This window comes from Erpetoichthys calabaricus, chromosome 8 (genome assembly GCF_900747795.2).
Source record: "Erpetoichthys calabaricus chromosome 8, fErpCal1.3, whole genome shotgun sequence".
NCBI classification, from domain to species: domain Eukaryota; kingdom Metazoa; phylum Chordata; class Cladistia; order Polypteriformes; family Polypteridae; genus Erpetoichthys; species Erpetoichthys calabaricus.
Window position 1 is genome coordinate 144,541,408 of NC_041401.2, and position 20,753 is coordinate 144,562,160.

The following is a 20,753-nucleotide window of genomic DNA, read 5'->3' on the forward strand; positions in this document are numbered from 1 at the left end:
TACACACGGTTTGGTAACTCTATTGTATTAAAAATAGATAATGCCTAACAACGTCAATGTTAATTGTTAAAATTACTACTAAATTTTCAAATTACTTACTGTGAAACAAGTGAAACTTTAAAAAAACATACAACAGTTCTCCAGAAATCTAATTTTTAGTGTTTGAATGAATGTTTTTAAAGTGGTGTCAATTTTAACAACTTTACCCAATGGTGCTACTTTTGTCTACAAAAACTGTTAAAATTATTACTAACTTTTTAAATTACTTAGTGTAAAACTTTTTTAAAAATACAACTCTCCAGAAATGTAATTTTTAATGTAAAAAAAACTGTAATATTATGACTATAGTTTAAAACTACTTAGTATGAAATGAGTAAAACTTTTTAAAATGTGAAAAATTTTTGAAGTGATGTGTTAACTAGTTGATGCTACTTTCATTGAGAAAACTGATAAAATGATTACTAACTTATAAAATGTCTTATTGAGAAACTTTTTTAAATGAATAACAATTTTGCAGAAAATTAATTTTTGTGTTAAAATGAAAGGTTTTGAAGTGGTGTTAATAATTTCAATGACATTACTTTTTACCTTTTTTGATGCTACTTTCGTCTAGAAAAGCTGCTAAAATTATTACTACACTTTAAAATTACTTAGTGTTGAAACGTTATAAAATGTAGTTATATGCAGAATAACAGTTCTCCAGAAATGAAATTGTTAGTGTTAAAATGAAAGGTGTTAATAATTTTAACAACACCTTTTACAGTATTATGCTATGTTCTTCTAATACAACTGCTAAAATTATTACTACATTTTGAAATTACTGTGTAGAACTTTATAAAATGTACAACTGTTCTCCAGAAATGTAATTTTTAGTGTTGAAATGAAAGTTTTCAAAGTGAAGTTAATAATTTTTGTATGGCCTATAGCTTCTCTTAGGCCATTATCAAAGGGTGGGCCTCATTATATTTGTATAAATGACTGTAGCGTAATATTTACCAAATAGTTGCATTTTCCTGCACAGTCTTAAAATTATGCATATGAAGGACTATTCTGTTATTCACACATCATATTCTGTTGCTTTTCTGTTAAATTACCTTATGTTTTTTAAATAAAAATATCCCACTTGTTTACAACATAACCCAAAATTAAATTTAAGGTTGGCCAGTGCAAAAAACATATTACACGGCTGGTCCTTTAATTATTTCTTGTTGCAACAAGTTTTAATACTGCATTGTTCAATACCTTTGTAATCTATTGGAGTGAATGGTAGAAACAAAGAACACTAGGAATGAATGGTGAAGAAAGGAGGTCAAAGGAAAGCATAATAAAAAATAATGAGGAAGAGAAAGGATTTTCAAAATAAAAAAAATTTAATGACATCCCTCATTCTGATGCTCTTGTTTGAGATTTTTTTTTTTAAAGTGTTGAACCACATCATTTACTTCGTGGCAATTTCAGTAAACAAAAAAAAAAAAAAAGAAATGTCTACAATTGATGTTAAAATTGTTTTTATTATAATTATTTCCTGGAGGAAGAACAGTGCTACCATTGCTAAAAATACTCCATGAAATTGTAAAAGCAACAGAGTGATAAACACCGAAATTTAATATTATAACCAAGGGCAAAAAAACTGATCAGATTTAAATACCACTGATGTACTTTTCTGTGTCATACTGTAGTCACATTATATTGTGCTGCAGGACATATTTGATGTTTACAGCTAAAGTGGAATGCTTGTTGTTGAAAATTTACTCACTGATCATTTTAAATACAGGAAATCTTTAAGGCCGCACTACTCAGCTCAGTCCACGTGTGGTGACTGCGGTTGCAGGTGTTCTTTGAAGCCTGTCTGTTAAACATGGCTAACTCTTGGACTCCCGGATTGGATTGACTTCCTGTTTTCATGTTTCACAACCTGAACTGTGAATTTCAAATTCACTGGAGAAATTTTGCAAAGCTGTCTAATTGTAAAGAAAGCTGTGTATTAAATTGTAAACTATTTACTCTCTACTGCGTTAATACTTTACTTTTTTTACTTTTTCAGACTTTCATTTATTTGCTTTGAAAGGGCTCAAGTGCAAGTGACAAACATTTGGAAGTTTTCTGTAGGATTTATTAATTAGTATCAATTTATTTTACAATTGATTAGAAGGAGAGTGTAACAGAGGCATTAAAGAGGCCAAATAGAGTTCAGTTACCTCAAATGTTACAGAAGACCAAAACCCTAAAAGTGAGCTTATTCCGGATTTTCATTCTGAACAAAGAAACTGGAAAACAATAAGCCTTCATATGAAAATGTAATAACGTCTAAAAATTGACTGTGATTAAGAAAGCCCTGTAGTCACAGAAACATTACATGGACTAAGTTGAGTAGCCAGGTTTTAAAGAATTTCATTTTACATCATAGATAGTTTTCTTCCAACTGTACAAAGAATATTCATTTCCATTTTGTGAATTGCCTCTTTTATACCCTCTCCATAGTAGCTAGATTTCTGAACTGATCTATGAATTAGATCCTTCAAGTTCCCTCTTAAAAATGTGTCTCACGTCTGTTTTGCAGCGTGTACGTTTAAAGCACTTGATCTGCGCCTACATGTCAGTTGTGTTCGGCATACCTTGCAATAAGGAACCTTGCTTTCACATTTCAATAATGTGCTTTGTTAATATTTTGTATCAGTGAAGAGATTTATTTTACACTTAGAAAGATAAATCACAAGGTACATCGTAAAGTACATAATTTGACCATACTATCCAGAATGGTGACGCGTATTTAATACTGGAAAAAACTGGGAAGTATGAAATGACAAAGCACTAACATTTAGGCGCAGGATAAATACTTAGTTACATACATGTTTTACCCAATTCCAGACTGGGAGCCCACAATAACACAATATGAAATCATGGATGCGGGCACTAAGCAGAAAGTAAAGTAAGTTTCCAATTGTTACAAAACAAATTGTATCCTTTTGGAAGTAAAACAGGACAAAACCACTATGGACAGTTTGACATAAGACAAAGTAAGGTGTAACAGGCAGGTAAAAGTTTTACTGTCAATCTAAAGAGCAATTAACTTTAAATACCATTGGAGATTGTTTCTTCTTTTTAATTTAACTACTGTATACATGTCACTCTAGTAATTAGGTTATTCTAGATGAGAATCCCCTCAAATACTTGATACATAAGGAACTACTGAAAATGTGTTAAGTATAGAGTTTTCATCATCGGGATTTTGCCAGAACTATATTCTTGAATCTGCTTTGGTTTGCTTTATTCTTCACTAGCACATAGTGCTACAAGGTGAAACGTTAATTTGCACTGAGCGTAAAAACACAGAATAATTCCAAATAAAAGTAAAAATACTATTAACAGTTGAACATCGTCGAGCAAACATGCTGAAATAAATACCTTTGTTTTAAAGGGAAGGGGTACTTTCAAATGAATGCTATAAAATGTTTTCATATTACAACGAAAATAATCCTGTACCATAAAATACAATAAAAAATAATTTGCAGGTAGTAAGAAAAGTTTTAAAGCAAACGTTATGCTACTGACTCACTGTCTTGTTCCCCAAATAACTCATAAGTTGTGCTTTTTTTCATTAAATCAAACTAACGCAAATATATACCTTGCATGTTTCAAAATTAAGCTTGAGCTTAAAAAGAGGGGCTTCAACACAAAAAGAGCCAAAATTCTTCTGCAAGCAAGTGCAGCAAAAAAAATAACAAAATAAAAAAAAAAAGTTAAATGAGGGATGGCAGGGTCACATTTGAAAATTATTAGCTTTGCTCCCTGCGGACCCTGGCTGTAACACTGCTAATGGAACTACCCTTGATATGGACTGTGGGTAAGAGAGGACAGCATGGCCAGAATGTACAGGGAGATATTGTAGTTTCTGTTCTAAGCAGCTCGAGTTCTGATCCGTTGCAATGCAGATGAAACATTCGAGAAGCACATTACCACCATTCTCGTGAGACTGAGAAGTGCGGAAAGCTTAAAAACATCCAGGCATCTACAGTATTTTCTGAACTATCTTCAAAAGACAAGACAAAATCAGTCTCAGTCACAATTTAACAGATCTGCTGGCTAGTAACAGTACCAGGACAAACAAGTATATTCACCAAAAGTAATGGTCTACAAATCGGGTGAGTCTTCTCTTAAAGATATTTTGAGGCTTGCAGTACTTATTCATTAACAAATCCGACCATCAATTAAAAACCTCCAGATCAAAAGTAGGCTGTTAGAATAGTTGACAATAATTTACATTGATATGATATTTAATACATATGGATATTTACAATGTGTTTTTATAAAAGCTCTTTTCCTATCGTGGACAGCACAGCCCATTTCAGAAAAAGAGTTGGCTTCTAGTATTTGGGTTGAATCGTAAGCTAAGTAGTTCTCCCATTACATGTGTGCTCTGTGCAGAAGGTGCTCACTCGAGTCTGTAAAATTCTCCTTATGGTATAGATATAGAGACAAAAGGAGGAACTGATTAAAACCATTGCTGTTATAAACTAAATCTATTTTAAAATTGATAAATTATTTTCTTTTTCTTTTAAGTAAAGCAAAGATTTTCTTGGAAAAGTATGCAATCTTAATTTAGGAGAACGTGTATAGAAAGGTTGACACATCTGGTGCAGATACTTAAATGAGAGTGTGTGTACCTAGCGGAATAAGCTTCACATACACAGCCTGGCATGCAATGTGTGTATGCCAGTGCTGTTTCTAGTTTTGCTGTTACATTAATCAGAATGAAGTCATTTCTAGATATTGCCTCAAAGGATTATCTTCTTCTGCTCAAAAATGGTCATCAGACATGTACTTCAGTGTTGTACGTGGGCACCTATTTGCACATTTGCAAGATACTAAAAAGAACTGGTAATACATATTATATTTCTGGTCACATTGAGATATCAGGTGAACAGCACTACGACCTGGAGGCTGGTATACAAGAGAAGTCTAGTTGAGGAGTGCTGGATACTCTCAGCAGCAAGCAGGCCACATCAACAGTTGGATCTGTTAGCACTACTTAATTGTAAAAGAAAATCAGTTTTCACTTTATACTATTTTAAACATTTTTTTTTGGGATGGGTGTCATGCTTTCCTGTCAATAGTCTAATCATAATCATAACAAAATGTAATAAATGTTTGATTACTCTGCTACAATTTGGGACACTTTGAATATACTGCCTTGATTCTGCTCAAAAATTACAATTACACTATGTGCTCAAGAATAACAGTTAGAAAACTATACAAATAGAAAAGCACAGTATCAGTTTGGAGAGTTCTTCACTAACATCACATGTAAGAAAACGTTTTATACCTTTCAATAAAGCTAACATTTATTACTGACGTTAACAAGAATAACACACAATGGTTATTGTGCTTGAAAAATAGCACTAAATATTCACTCAGAAAATTGAGCATTCACAACAGTATTTATAAGTTGGTATATTGCCTTCCTTTGTCATTTTAACTAAACATTACAGAAATACTAAGCTTTTTTTCTTTTTTTAACTTTTTGAAACGCAGAAGACACTTCAGGCATCTAAACGATGGAGTTTTATCATCGTTTGTCACAGGACACCAAACCCCTAAGGACAGACAATGCAAACTGTAGGCACAAAACGGTCAACTCCACAATAATAAAAAACGATATATAAAAATAGTGCGGCTGGCCTACTAGCCATGTAATGTCCCCTCCTTTATTATAGAACCCTTGTAAGCTAACACTATATTTTTGTTGGCATCCCATACTGAGCAACATGTCCAGTTTTGTTCCCCTATCAACCCTTTTTCATCCTGGTTGTCTCCTGCTCAGGGTTCAGCTCGTCTAAAAATACAGCATACTTGATTCGACTAAACAGGCATTTATTGCTCCTGTGTCTTTTGCATGCGGCCAATATAAATTTTTACGTAAAGCAGATCAGTCCTTACACCTTGGCAGTTTGCTGTAGATGATGAAGCTACATCATCGATTTCCTTTCTATTTAAAGAAAATTAGAAAATAACCAGTTACACAATTTTTTTTTTAATATAACATCATTTTTTTCTGTTTTTAAGGAACTTCATGATTGGGATGCATCCTTTACTAAAATTTTGAGAAGCTAAATTATTAGTTTTAAAGCTTATATGATTAATCCCATGATTAATCCCACTGCATCTTTGTACTGTTTTATCTAAGCTAGATCATTATATTGCTGTGTAACAGTCAGTAACTTGATAGTGACAGTTTGCTTTAAGTTTTAATAGATCAGCTAAAACTGTTTAAAGAAAAAAAAATCAGAAACATACTTCCATCATGGAGCAGTTCAAATGACATTAAATTGAAACAATACCTCCAAACTAAAGAAAAGCTGCTTTCATTAACTAAACAGGTGTCTCACTGTACATTTTTTATATAGGTGTCCTCGTGTTTATTCATCCAAAATGGCAAATTTTATTTTATTTTGTTTTCAATACTAATGTGAAAAAATGTGTTGCACTTAGTGTTACAGCAAGGGTCCACTACAGCTTTTTCTTGTCTTGTCTTTTCTTTTTTATTTTTATTTTACTTACAGAGGTATAGAAAAAGTCCTTCCTCTATAGAGACTGAAAGTGCTACCGTAGTAATCACTAGCTAATGAGACACTTTCCTCAGACCCCCAGACTGGCCGGGACAGATTGGCGCGGGATGCCCGAATCAGAGGCTCGACCCCTAGGTGCCTGATCTGGGTGCCGGGTGGCTCCCGTCCGTTAGCTTGCCTGGAAGGCTTGGAGTAGGAGTCCTGCTGCGTGGAAACTGTGACTCTTGAACTCAAACCCGCTGTCTCCTTTTCCACGACTGTGTTTTGACTTCCTGCCCAGCTCTCGGCCCTGGACCCGCGTCTGCCTGATGATGGTGTTGTATCAGGGGTGGTGTCCATCATCCGCTCTGAATCACCTGAAAGAACAATAGAAACATTGGCTGTGAAAATATACAATAGAGAATTTGCTCAAGTGTTAGAAAGGTTTTTCTTCACACAGAGAACCATAAACTTGGAATATGCTACCAAGTAGTGCGGTAGACAGAATTTCTTTGGCGCCCTTCATGACTTGACTTAATGTCATTTTGGAGAAATTAGGTAAATGTTATTGAGAAGCTTTGCTTGGCTTAGTATCCTATACTTTTCAAAACTGTTTAATTTGCATCTTCAACAAGAAATATTTGGATGGATAACAGTGCATTGCATTCTTGCAGAAATTAACATTATTTCTTTGACCTATTAAATAAATGTTACATTTGGGTTGAAAAAACTAAAAATGAATTATTCTTGTTAGACAATTACCTTTTTCATTAATTAAAGCATCCAATTATTACTTACACTTTAGTTTATTGATAAGGGATGTACCAAAAGCAATGAGCTACTGAAACATGCAATATTGTAACCAGTTGTTTTATTTATCATCTCCCAAATGATTGTAAAAAGACACTGCCACACATGTTCACAGTTTGGTGCCAGAAAATGGCTGACAAGCACTTAATGTTTTTACAACTTGCAGTTATTAAATTTTTTATTAGAAAAGAAATCTTCATGGCTGATCTTCACATACTATTTTAAATGACACATAAAGATATCTGCACCAGTGCCAGTAGTGTAAGGCCAAGGATAAAACACTTTAAACTATTAGTCACATTAATTCATGGATGAACTCTTGCAGGGCATAATAAATATCCACCTACAAGTACTAGGACTTTGGAAGAAGTCGCATAAGAACTCAGCTGTAATCACAGTAGTGAACCTTTTAGGCTGAGGGAGAGCAGTCTAGTGTTTTAGTATTTTGAGATAGCTGGTTGCCCTTTCAAACAAACAACTGAATGCCTGTCTATGTTAAGTAACACATTATTCTTAGAAGGACCAATGTCAACATTCATTTTGGAGTTTGTAAAAGAAATATTTACTGTCAGGTAAACCAGGTACTAGCCTTTACCTGTTTAATTTTAATGTTTTTTTATGAAAATGTACACTTGTAACTTGATACTGATGAATAAAATGAGTGATCTTTCTTCCGGAAGCTTCAGAATGTATGTCTTGCACTCTGAAAGTTCCAGCTTAATATCCTGTGGGTCTATTTGCGAATAGCAGGCTGAGATAGATCAGTCTCTCATTGTTTTATCTCCTCTTGTTCAGCTAATTGTGGCTGTCATGATCTCCAAGCTGACATCATGTATTCTCCAAACATGACAATACTTCTACTATTACAGTACACATTTTTAAAGATGTCTTCACCTTGGAACAGGCAGTGACAAAACTCTTGCACTATTTAGACAGAATGATTCAATTTCTGTTCATTTTGGAAAAGAAAAAAAGAAAAGCCGAGGGCCAACATTAGTTTATAGGAGCTTGCATAAAAGTATGAGAACTGATGAAGTATAGAAAGATAATTTGAATAGACAGTGTAGTGGAATGGCTAAGGTACTGGACTTTAAATCACAGGGTTGTCAATTTAATTCCTACTGTCAGCTCACTTTGTGACTCTGATCCACTTCATTCTCTGGAGCCCCAGAGTAATTAAGCACTTTTATTGTGTTCTGACCTTTCTGGATTCTTTGGACAAAGGTATCAGTCAAATAAATACAGACTTTATCATTACTTGAGTTCCTAATGGGGCTAAAGAACTGTACAACATTCTACAGTTATAAACTGTTTTCCTAAGTCTGTTTGTGAGGTTCCATTTGTATTGATGCTCATAGAAAATGAAAGCCTTCCTGATCTCTTTGGCTTTATTCACTACCATTTCTGACATTCAATAGTTCCTCCCATTCACTCTGATAATAATGCCACCACCATGCTCTACTTCAGCTTGGACCATTAGTTGTAAGAGTCATATCCACAATTTATCATGTACTATACCTTTGTTCCTCTTCAGTCATGTAAACTTGTTTTAGTAATAAACAATATATTGTAACTGATGTTGAATTTCGAAACCTACTTTTGATGATATGCTTGTTGCTAAAATTTGAGTGATATATTTCCTTCCTTTTCTTGTTATCTATCATTGCTTTGGATTTTGATTGAACTGATTAGTTCGCAGATTTAATGCTATATTGTAATCATATTTGTTCTGTCATGTGATGATCCCTGCTATATACTGCACTATAAAATAAAATTAGACAAATTAATCATTAACGCTGCTGCCTTATCTCTCAAGAGCCTTGGCATCTTCTCTCTATGTCTGCATACGAATTCTTCAGGTTTCTACCACATTGAGAGACACATTGGCCACACTGATGGTTCCTCCTTCTTTGCCAGGATTTTCAGCATTCACACCTGGTAACACTAATTACTCAGCACACACACGAGCAGAGGGTCAATGAAAATTTGGTTTTATGTGGGTGTACTTACAGTATAATTTGAACACTTTGTGTTTTAAGGTCTGGTTGTGTTCCATTTCCAATTGCTTTATTTTTGGGGTCCTTTATACAAGTCAATTAGGTTGGGCTATGGACTAAAGATGATGTCATAGAATTGGACTATGTATAATTTGAAATGTTTGGGAATCTATTTTAAAATAATAATTATTTGCCATCATGAGCTTTTTTTCTAACTCTTCTATGTATTACTGGAGAATCTAGTTATTACTGTTATGTAAATTCCACCTTCATTATGTAGCTATTTGATTATGTCTAAAAAATATATATGCTTTTCTCTTTAATGATAATAACTCCTCTGTATATGTATATACAGTATGTATGGGCTTAAACCTTTTTCTTAATCCACACCAGCAGCAAAGTGAGTCAAGACGTCCTGCCCATTGAGACTCCAACTCTGTTCATGCATAGCAGATAACAGTTGCTCAAAGTGCATGCATGAAAAAAAAAAAAAAAAAACAGAAAACAACAGGAAAGCATCAACATTAAAAAGGCAACAAAAATAGATTGGCACAAAAATCATCTATGAAGTCTCATGGGGGTAAGAATACTGATAACTCTAAATGGCCCTCTGTGAGCATATCTTGTGATGATTTGATGTCCTATTCAGTACTGTTACCTGTCTTGTGATCAGGGTTATCATCTGCAATCCTGTAATGTAATGAGATGTTAGAGAAATCAAATAGATGAATGCATGACTGAATGTAACTCAGCCAAGCCAGACTTGTTAAGAGGGATAACCTCAACTGTAAGTGTAGATAACAGGAATTCGTTGTGATGTGATGTTCATCCATGAATCTGGAAGCTTATTGTGAGTTAAATTGCATACACAATTAAGCAGTAGTTACTGCAGGGGATATCAGTCACAACAGAACTAAAGACAGTGTGTGTAAAATATTTCCCAGAATGGTGTTGTCCTGTTGCTTGAACCACTCAAAACTTCATATAACCAGTAATCTAACTGAAGAAGATTCTCACAGCTCTTTCAACTGCATTGACACAGAAAATGATGGCATTGTTGATTTGATACATTGATGGTAGGTGAGTTGATTAGGGCTACATATACATAATGTACACTTAAAAAAAAAACTAGTCTTATTATATATGACAATTTCTGTTTGTTTGTAGTGTCACACATGCGCATTGGAGTGTCTCCTCACGGGCTTGATTGAGGTATGTGATAACCCGCCAGGGCAAGAGGGACACTGTCGCTAACATTCTCTTCTCTTTCTCTCCCCACAGCACTGAGAAGCCACCCAGTGAAGACACTTAACCCTGACCCTTCCTGTTTGTGTAATATAAGAAGAAGAAAGAGGTGTCATTTCCACTAGGTATGACCTGCAGGATTAAGCTCTAGTGAACAACCCTTATTTTAACAGCCAAAGAGCTTGTTATTTTGTAGTTGTGCCTGAGAGGCTCACTGGAAGGTGTGATTTTTATTGTGGACCAAAGTACTGAACGGACAATGAAGTTGGTGTCCCAACTTTTCCTTTCTGCTTTGACCTGTCATTCCTGCATCTGGCCACAGTAACTTATTAATATTCTTATACGGAATGGTTTGTAATATTGATCCTAATCCTAAGCCTAACCTTGCCTGTGTGGAGTTTTCAGTTTCTTCCTGAGAGCAAAATTACAATAGCCAGAACAGTTCTGTAACCAACAGGTGCATTATATTAGAGTAATTGTGGGATTTTCAAGGCACTGTATGCCAGTGGCAGCCAGTTTTCTTTGCAGCCAGTTTATTTAACAGAGTCACCTAAATGAGGTTAACTGTACTCTTGGTTAATATAACCGCTGATTCTTCTCTTAGGCTTAGTCCATGGCAACACGAACAAATGTCATTATAGTCCCAAAAGTATTCTGTCCATACTATTGTTTTCAGATTGATTTTATACACCAAAATGTATCAGTCCTTCCTATTAGGCATGTGTGTTTTGTTAGGAAAGAATGATGTTTGTTTACAGACCAAATACAAAGTAAATCAAAATGCCAAAAGCACAACGAAAACAAAGATTAAATATAAGGGAGCCAAAGCCATGGAAAACATAGCCTGCAAGTGCTGCTACAATAAATACAGTGAAATAATTGGGTGTTTCAAGAATCAGTCTCCATCAGCTGTACCAGAGAAGTTAGGAAAAGAGTATCCGCACACTAATGATGAGATTACAAAGGGCAGTATCACAACCAAACTGAAGTCAGTGCTTGATTACATGATAATTATATGCCATCGCTCTTCAAGAATCTCAGTTTTCCCCTCATTAATGCAATATGACACCAGGCATTTCTAAATGTGTACACTTTGGATAGCATATTCAAAGGATTATTTTTCAGTGGCCATTTCAGTGTAGATGGAAAGAAAAAACAAATGGACAGAGTTTCGTTGTTAAATGTATCCATGTTAATGTGGATTAGTTCTTTGTGGAACAAGGATGAATATCATAGCGGTATTTGCAAGTAGCTCATTTAGTTTTTTTCGGTTACACAGTTTTGTTGTTATTTGAATAATATATTTAGTGTCACTGTGATTTTCACAACCTTCCCGGCTGTCATTCGCTTAAAGCTGTATATCTTTCAGTCAAATCAATGCACCCACTTCCACTATTTATTACTCCTTCTGTATATTAAAATTGCATAAGTACTGCTTGACTACTCTTTGGGTCAATCAAATATACCAAACCAGCCATCTTATAATCCACAATAAAACTAGAAAGGTGTTTAGCTGTATTTTGAATCAGCCCCATTCCTCTGTGTATCAAATTGCAGGCTTTACATTTTGTCAGCAGTTTCAGTTTGCCATTGTTTTGAGTTAGGTTTGAGGCTGTCTGTAATACAAATACACATTAATTTACCACTTATCAAAAAACGGTTATTGATAGTTTGTTGTAGTGGGTAATGCTTTCGACTTTAAATCACAAACTTGTTTTTTTAATTGCTGCCACTAATTCATTGTGTGACCCCAGTGAAAGTCACTTAACCCACCCAGCATTAAATAATTGTACTGTGTGTGGAGCCTGAAAGTTTCCTTGCATGAAGGATTCACCCTGATATACAGTATAAAGATGTTTAAATAAAAGCAAGAGTATAATGTCACATATTTGTTTGCCTTCCCTCATGGTGCCACATAATAACTGTGACCAGGCCCAACATACCTTAACATTTTTAAACCCATTTCATTAAGTTCAGGGAATGTATACCAGTCATACTGGAAGCAAAGCAGAAACCAGCTCTGTATGTGATATCAGTATGTCTCAGTTCCCACACATGCATGGGGAGCAATCTAGGGTACCACCAGTGGCATAGCTAGAGTTCGGGGTGGGGCGGTGCTTCAATTTGCCTCCCTCCAACATATCTGAAAATGTTAACCTATTTAAATAGAAAATTAAAATGACGTATAGAGAAAAATTAAGATACATTTTGCATAGATTTATTCATATATAGAGAAACAGCAATAATTTTTCACATATAATTATTTATAAGCATCAACTAGACAAGAATATAGCTGTGTTCTAATTGTTAGTTTAATATAATTACGCTGCGAAATCCAGAACCAGTGTAGTGTACAAGTGATAGGTGGGGATGTTTTCTGCACAGACCAAGAACGCATTCAGATTGATAACGAAATGAAATTAAAAATTGTAAATCAGTCGTTTATCTTCCTAGAAATTTTATCGGTTTAATGTTTATGTTTATTTTTGTTATTGCCTCATAAATTTCAACTGATGTGTCTGATACTGTCACAGAAGGACATTCTGAAAATTATTTTTTAAGCAATTGTGGATAAAAATCAGAGAATTTTACTTTTTTCATTCATGAGTGATATTTTTTCAAACCCTGCTGCTTACACATGAATTGTACTGAGCTTTTTGGCCAATAATGTAGCCCGCAAAAATGTGCCACCTGGGGCGGACCATCCCCTCCACCCGCCACTAGCTACGCCACCGGTCACCACTTAACTACAAATGCATATCTCTGGGAATGTGGAAGAACAATCATAATACCCAGAAGAAAATTCCCTTGTGAGATCATACAGACTCAAGTCAGACGATGACCACAAGACATGAGATTCCAATCCAGGGTGCTGATTCCATGAAAGAGCAGAACTAATTCCATGCTAGCCAGGATTTAACAAAATTCTGAATATTTTTAATGGCTAAATAGAATTTACTTTAGGATAGGTCAAAGGGAAAAAGAAATGATTAGCATAGTGATGGGCTTTAAACAAATTGTGAAATAATGAGCAACAGTAATGTTATTTAAACTTGTATCTTTTCCACTCTGATCATTTTTACTGTATGCCAGTCCTTTGCTTTTCAGCCATTATGGTCCTGAGGTGAAGTCCATCCCATATTCTTTTACTGATATATAATTCTCAGAGCTGCTTAATCCAATACAGGATTGCTGTGGGCTGGGACACACTCTGGTTGCATCAGAGAAAGTCAGGAACAAACCCCAGTTAGTGTGCCAACCCACTGTGTGTCACCCATATTTACACAACTACTTGAAAACAATTCAGGATCACCCACTTACTAACATGCACTTCTTTCTGAGGAAAATCAGAGCATCTAAAGAACAACCCATAAAGACATGGGGAAATATGTAGAATCCACAAAGGTGTCAAATAGGAACAGGATTCAACCCCAGGATGGTGGACCTGTGAGACAACAGCACTAAGCCGTGTACCAATGTGCCACCCACTACTAAATAATGACACATATACAGTATTGGTGTAGTTAAGTGTTATGAAGAAAGTAATTCCTAGTGCTTAAATGTTCTATTGTGACATATCACGGCACAGCCAAAGAAGTTTACCATATGATACAACATGAAGTACATCTAGTGCTTTTGTAATGCGCTTTTTTGTAATGAGTTTATAATACATACCTAATATACACATATAAGTACTACCATTTGTGCTCAATACTATTTAGAGCACAGTTAACAATTACCTGCAGCCTTATCCTGAGGATGCCTGGCTCCTCCTTCTTTCGATTCAATCGGTATCTGAGGATCGGCTGCCTCGTCTTCGGTTGTCTCTGAGTCTAAGAAACAAGAACATAAATCTCTTGTCAGGAAAACTGTAGTCTAAGTGTTACAAAATATGAAGGATGTCACAGAATGAAAAAAGAAAATTTACGGAGGTCATCTTGAAGATCATTGAGTTTTACTGACTAATCTGCAGATTTCCAATTGACAGAAAATCTGTGGAAGGATCTTTGGAGAGAGTAGAAAGGTTAAAATGAGAAGCCACACTTCAGTAATATTCATATTACAAGTCAGAGTGATCCTTCAGGGAATCCTGCCATCTGTTGGGGTAGTGGGGAGGGGGGGCTTGGCTTATAAGCAAGGAATCAATGACTATATTATATCACAGTTCATCTTTAAGCAGCTGAATACTTGAGAATGCTTCAACTGTGTGGCCTTAACAATGAGATCAAGCATGAAAAGAATGCAAAATATTTTAAAAAGGCTTTATAGTGGATGAACATAGCTGAAGAGCAGGTTGACAGAAAACAGGTAGGGTATTTAAAAAGACACAATACAGTCAAGTACTTATGTATAAAATAAGTAAAAGACAACAATGGGATACAAAAAGCAAAGAGATAGCAATCACAGAGCCACAAAGAGAGAGATGGAGAGAGAGAGAGAGAGAGAACAATTTTATTACCATAACTTTGCTTTCGGCAAGAGCGGAAAACTTCTCTTCCATAGTGGCAGCACGAAAAAGCAGACAAGAGAGCACTGTTACTATAGCAACTGGTGTTCATGACACAGACAGAGAATTATTTGCAAGCAGACCTTCTTTAGAAAACTGTTCACCCTGGCACCTCAGATAAAAAGCAAGTGGAGTTAACATCTCTGCTTTATTCTGAAAATCTAGGCCCATAAACTGTCGTTAAAATCTTTCATGAAGATGCTCATCAGGAGCTTTAATAGACTTCCTGCTGCAATGTGTGCCCACTACAGCCGGGGTTTTTTTTTCCTGATTTCCACTGAATTTATTATATTGTTGCCTTGCAATTCAAATTGATCTCATGGTTGGCTTTTTTTATAAATCTCCCTGTACTTTTAATGAAACTCTCAGTTGGATTGATCATTAAGCCAGCTTGACATACCTTACAACTATAGAATATTCAGTGCATAAACAGAGAAAATCAGCATTTCAATCTATTGATTAAAACTACCCTTTATAAAGCTCCTTTAAGGGTCAACATATCCCACTACACATACTGGGTGACATTCTACAGAGATGCACCTTCAGAACTAGGAGTGGTAACAAGATAAGTGCTTAGCATAGAATCATGCAGCAAACCTAGGGTGGCACCTGAAGGTACTTCTTTGTGGAATCTGAAGTATTAATTTAGAAAACTTTCACAACCAAAACAAGTTTCTTAATTTGATATCAGCTAATGTGAAAATTAGCATTTATAAAATAAACAGTATTGCCAACTAAATGGAAATGCAAAAAGAAAGTTATTTCCAGACAATGAATTCAATCTATTCTATAAGTTATCAATTCCTTTAAAGGCTGCTGAAAGTGGTGGATGAATGACAGAAGTATGCTGGAGTCTCACCAGCACATAAACTTTACTAAGCTGTACAATTGTTTATTATAAATACCCTTCAAAATAATTTAGTATTGAAATTAATTTGTACCCAAGGAGAACATGAAACAAACACACAGGAAGAATTTCAGAATAACTACAATCTGAATTCAAAACCTAAATTCATTGTCAGACATGTGTGCCCAGAGAGCATCTTACAGGTTCAGTGGTGTGACACCAGAGCTAACAGTCACACTCTTTGCATTTAGACCAGAGGATCCATATTAAAAGTCCTGTCCCTTCCACTTCATCAACTATTTAAGAAAAATGCATGCTGGAAGTTGACCAAAAGAGACAGTTCGACATCTTGGGGAGTACTCACTTTGGGCTGAGGAAGTCAAGATTTTAAACTTACGATTGTTATATACATTTTTTTTTCAACTGCAAATTAAATGGGGCTCCACCTCAAACCCCAACACTATCTGTGTCACATCTCTTTGTTTTACATCATCCTGACACAGTATCTCACCAGCCAGCTCTATTAGCAGATGTGTCTATAATAAAATAATAGATGTTACCCTGTCAATTAAAATAAGAACATCTATTTAATTCTATAGTTAGACTGTGTAGTATTAAGTGCTACAGTCTAACAGCATCAGAGTCCTGAATTTGAATTTTGGCCCACTTACTGTCTGTATGGGGCTATGTCTTGTTTCTGTGTCTATGTAGAAAATGGGGTAGTTTGGTTTTCCTCTGGCATTCAAAAGGCACCCATGATAGGTTTATTGCTAACTGTACATTACCACATAGAATTGAATACCAGTTCTACACTAAGTACTGCTATCATAGATTGACCCTAAATTGTTAAAATTGTTAAAATTAACAGAAAGGTCAGAAGCAGAGGCTCTAACAAAAATGTTTGACAATGTTTTTATAATGATCTAAGGCCTCATAAAGGCTATCAAAATGGCATTCCTATTTTGGTGTGTCATTTCACTTCTTTCCTTGAATCTTTTATCTGCTAAGGGGGAACTGAAAAGCTATCAGTGCCTGCATGTATCAAGCATCTCAAAATTACTCCAAGGAACTGCTCTAAATGTCTGACTAGGATAAGAACATCTCCTACCCCAGAGTATAACATGATAAGTAGTTATGAAGCATCCTACACTTACTCTCAGCAAGGACTAGGAGTTTAGCAAATTATCCTGAAAATAGGCAGAGCAAGATGAGTTTTTGAGAGCTAAATGTCACACAGGTATTCTGAGCTCTACACTCCATGAACCACCAGAACATTTGCATTACACTTTACAAGGGAAGGTTCACGAAGGCAGGCGGAGACTCTCGGGGCATTTTATAAATAGAGCCTTGCAGAAGATACAGGAGGATCATAGGCATGGCACGTGACTCTGGAAGATGATCAGGCACACTGGAAGAGTAAACACAACTTTAGAAATAGCTGTTGATAGTTTCAGTAATGATTACTTTACAAGGTATTTCCCATAGAAATAACAGAGGTAAAATGATTCTTTGGAAACTACGGCTGTGGATCATTCATTGTTAACTGTCATTTGGTGTGTGCCATGGTCTTTCTGTCTCGGCAAACATTAAAGTACAGTTTGCATCCATGATGTGTTGATACTGTGAAATCACTTGTCATTCAAATATGCATGATCATCCGAACATGGGGCAAGGATTTTCATGTGCTTGCCATCAGTCACACAAACAGCTCCAGGAAAACCAATCATTTTCATTAATGCTGCTTGCTTTAACATTAAATCTGCTTATTACCTCACATGTTGTAAAGGTGTTCAAAGTTTGGTGCAAAAATCAAGAAATGGTTAGTTGCGATACACCCAAATCATCAGTATTGCAAGCTGGATTTTCCTTCTGGCCAAAAAATGTAACTTTACTTTTATTTTGAATGACAATGCAAGTCTTCTTTGTGTAGCTGGAACGATCATGTGACATACAAGATTTGTTTCAAATATTATTACATTACTGTCAAATCAATATATTTTTTACAAGATCACTGTGTTCAGAGTTTCTAAAACATTACACCTAACCCAGAATATACATGCTGACCTCTGCCTTAACATCATCTTCTGGCAGCTCCTGGCAAGTTACAACAGCTCATGAGCTCTCCTATATCCTAGTGAAGTTGGGAGTAATTTACTAAATTGAAGTGTTATTACTCCTACTACTAAGAGTAGGACCAAATTTGCATCACTCTGAGATTTTTGAGCCAGTTTTTCTACCCTGAGGTGCTTAATAAATATGAGTACTGCTTCTGGATTTTCCCACCCATTGAACATTATGTTTTCAGTATTATTTTTCATTATTTTCTTTACACATGTTGTGTTATTGTACACAATAGTATTATTTTTTGTGATGAGTGGTCACTCTTGAAATCTCTTCACATTTTTAAACACCTAACCCAAAACGTTTTTTGTATTTATTGTTAAGAACAATTACAGCACTTTGTTTAATATATTACACCTTTACAATATAACATTAGAAATATTTAGATGTGAACAGGCCATTTAGCCCAACAAAACTTGCCAGTCCTATTCACGTAATTCTTTCAAAATAACATCAAGTCTAGTTGTGAAGGTCCCTAAAGTTCTACTGTCACCTGCACTGCTTGGTAACTTATTCTTTGGTTCTCCATGTGAAGAAAAAATTCTTCATGTTGGTGCAAAATTTACCCTTAACAAGCTTTGAACTGTGTCCCCAAACTCATTTTAAAGAAACAGTCTCAATCCACTGTACTAATTCCCTTCACAATTTTAAACACTTAAATCATGTCAACTCTATATCTCCTTATGCTTAAACTGAAACGCTCAGATATTTTAATCTCTCCTAACTCATCCCCTGTAGGCCTAAAATAAACTTAGTCTTCCTTCTCTGGACTTTTCCTAGCATTTCTACATCTTGTTTGTAGCCTGGAGAGTAAAACTGTGCAAAGTACACCAGATGAGGCCTCACCAGTGCAGTGACTTCCTAAAAATATATATCAAGGGTTTATATACTCACTCCTTAAGCAGTTGGGGATAAAAATTATCTTTACCTGGTGAGTTGTTTGATTTCAGCCTATCTGAACAGTAGTTCTCCCTCTACAATATTCAAATCACTCAGTACCTCCTTAGTAGTCCCTGTTACCTCTGGGTGGTTATCCACTTGCTCACATGTGAAGACTTCAGAAAAATGCAAGTTTATCCGCTATTTAGGATTTTTTTTTTATTTCCCTTTGCTATTCCTAATTCACTTTACCTTCTCCTTGACGGTTCTTATATTACAAAAACACTTTCGCGTCATCTTTCATCTTATCTGCAGTATTCTTTTCTAGGTGCCTTTTAGTTTCCCTAATATCCTTCTTAATGGTTGTCCTCATGCTTTCATATACCGAACGATTTGCACTGCAGTTATCAGCCTTATGCAGCTGTTTTTTTTTCCTGTGCAGTTAATTTTTGATGTTCTGTTTTTTTCTTAATTTCCTAGTTATTCCAAATAATGAGATGTACCTGTCTTGCATTATATATAAAACGTTTATAAAACTGTTCCAACTGCTGCTTGACTGTTTCTACATTTACAGTAAAAGTCCATCTCCCTTAGAGTCTGCTGCATCTGTTCAAATTTGCCCTACCAAAGTTAAACTTAGCAGTTTTACTCTTTGCATTCACACTCTTACAAAACACTAAGAACTGTATTATATTATGGTCACTTGACCCTAATGTTTCAATCACCTCTATACCCTCAATTCTATCCTGATTATTACAAAATACTAAATCTAGACAGGCTCCTCCCCGCATTGGTGCTTTAATACATTGTGTTTAAAAACAGTCACTGATTAAGTCTAAAAACCTCTGCTCTCATACTCTGCTATTTACAAGGCCAGCCCAGTTAACATTCAGATACTTAAAGTCTCCCATGACTATGATATCCCCCTGTCTGCACTGGTGAGTCTATAGCACACTCCTAGAATAAGGGCTCTTTCTCTAATGCTCTGCAGTTGAATCCAGGCATCCTCACTAAGATAGAGGTTCATCATCCAATTGAAGAAGACTTGCATTTAAATTCTGTTTGACATAAACACCCCCCCCCCCTTTTCTGTTCTGTCTATCCTTCCTAGAAAATGTGTACCCTTCTATGTTCTACACATTCCCATCTTTGTTATTTAGCTGTAATATCGTAATTATGCTCAGATACATACAACTCCAAGTCACTTGTTTTATTTTTGAAACTTCTAGCATTAAAGCAAGATTTTTTGAATGTGTTACTTATTCATTTTCACTTAAACTTTGAGTAAGAATATGCATTATTATGCATATTTGTTTTTACAGTATTTTTGGTCCCATTAATTTACCATTCTAAACCTGTCCTGTCCTAAATTCCCTGCCCCACATTCCCTAGTTTAAGTAATCCTTGACTAACCTACTCTTATGCCTCCCCAGCACATTAGTGTCCCGCCAGTTCGGTTTAAATGTAACCTGTCACAGCCAGACAGGTCCCATTTGTTCCTACAGGAGTCCCAATGCCCCATAAACCTATACCCTTCTACCCTACACCAAGATTTGAACCTTCTATTCTTCTGAATCTTGTCTGCTTCCTTTTGTTCTTGTCATTTTGATTAACTTTTCAATAGTGTTCATTGTAAATTTTAGGGCTTTTTTGATAATATCCACCATCTTGGTGCTCTGCATCGTAAACATTGATTGACCTGTCATAAATTTGCTTTAAAAACATATTTCCTAGATTAATTAAATTAATTTATTAAAAGTTTGTTTAAAATGTTTTTACATTGAAAAATATGAAATCTAAGC

The 20,753-nt window shown here is 35.3% G+C and overlaps 1 protein-coding gene across 1 annotated transcript in view; it reads right to left on the bottom strand.

Moving 5' to 3' along the window:
* Positions 1-20,753, bottom strand: part of spega (striated muscle enriched protein kinase a) — a 450,531-nt gene that overhangs the window by 261,474 nt on the left and 168,304 nt on the right. Inside the window, exons 2-3 of the mRNA XM_051931209.1 lie at positions 14,338-14,430; positions 6,745-6,922 (exon numbers count right to left, since the gene is read on the bottom strand). Of these exons, the coding sequence (XP_051787169.1) occupies positions 6,745-6,922; positions 14,338-14,430 (271 nt within the window). The remainder of the gene's footprint in view (positions 1-6,744; positions 6,923-14,337; positions 14,431-20,753) is intronic.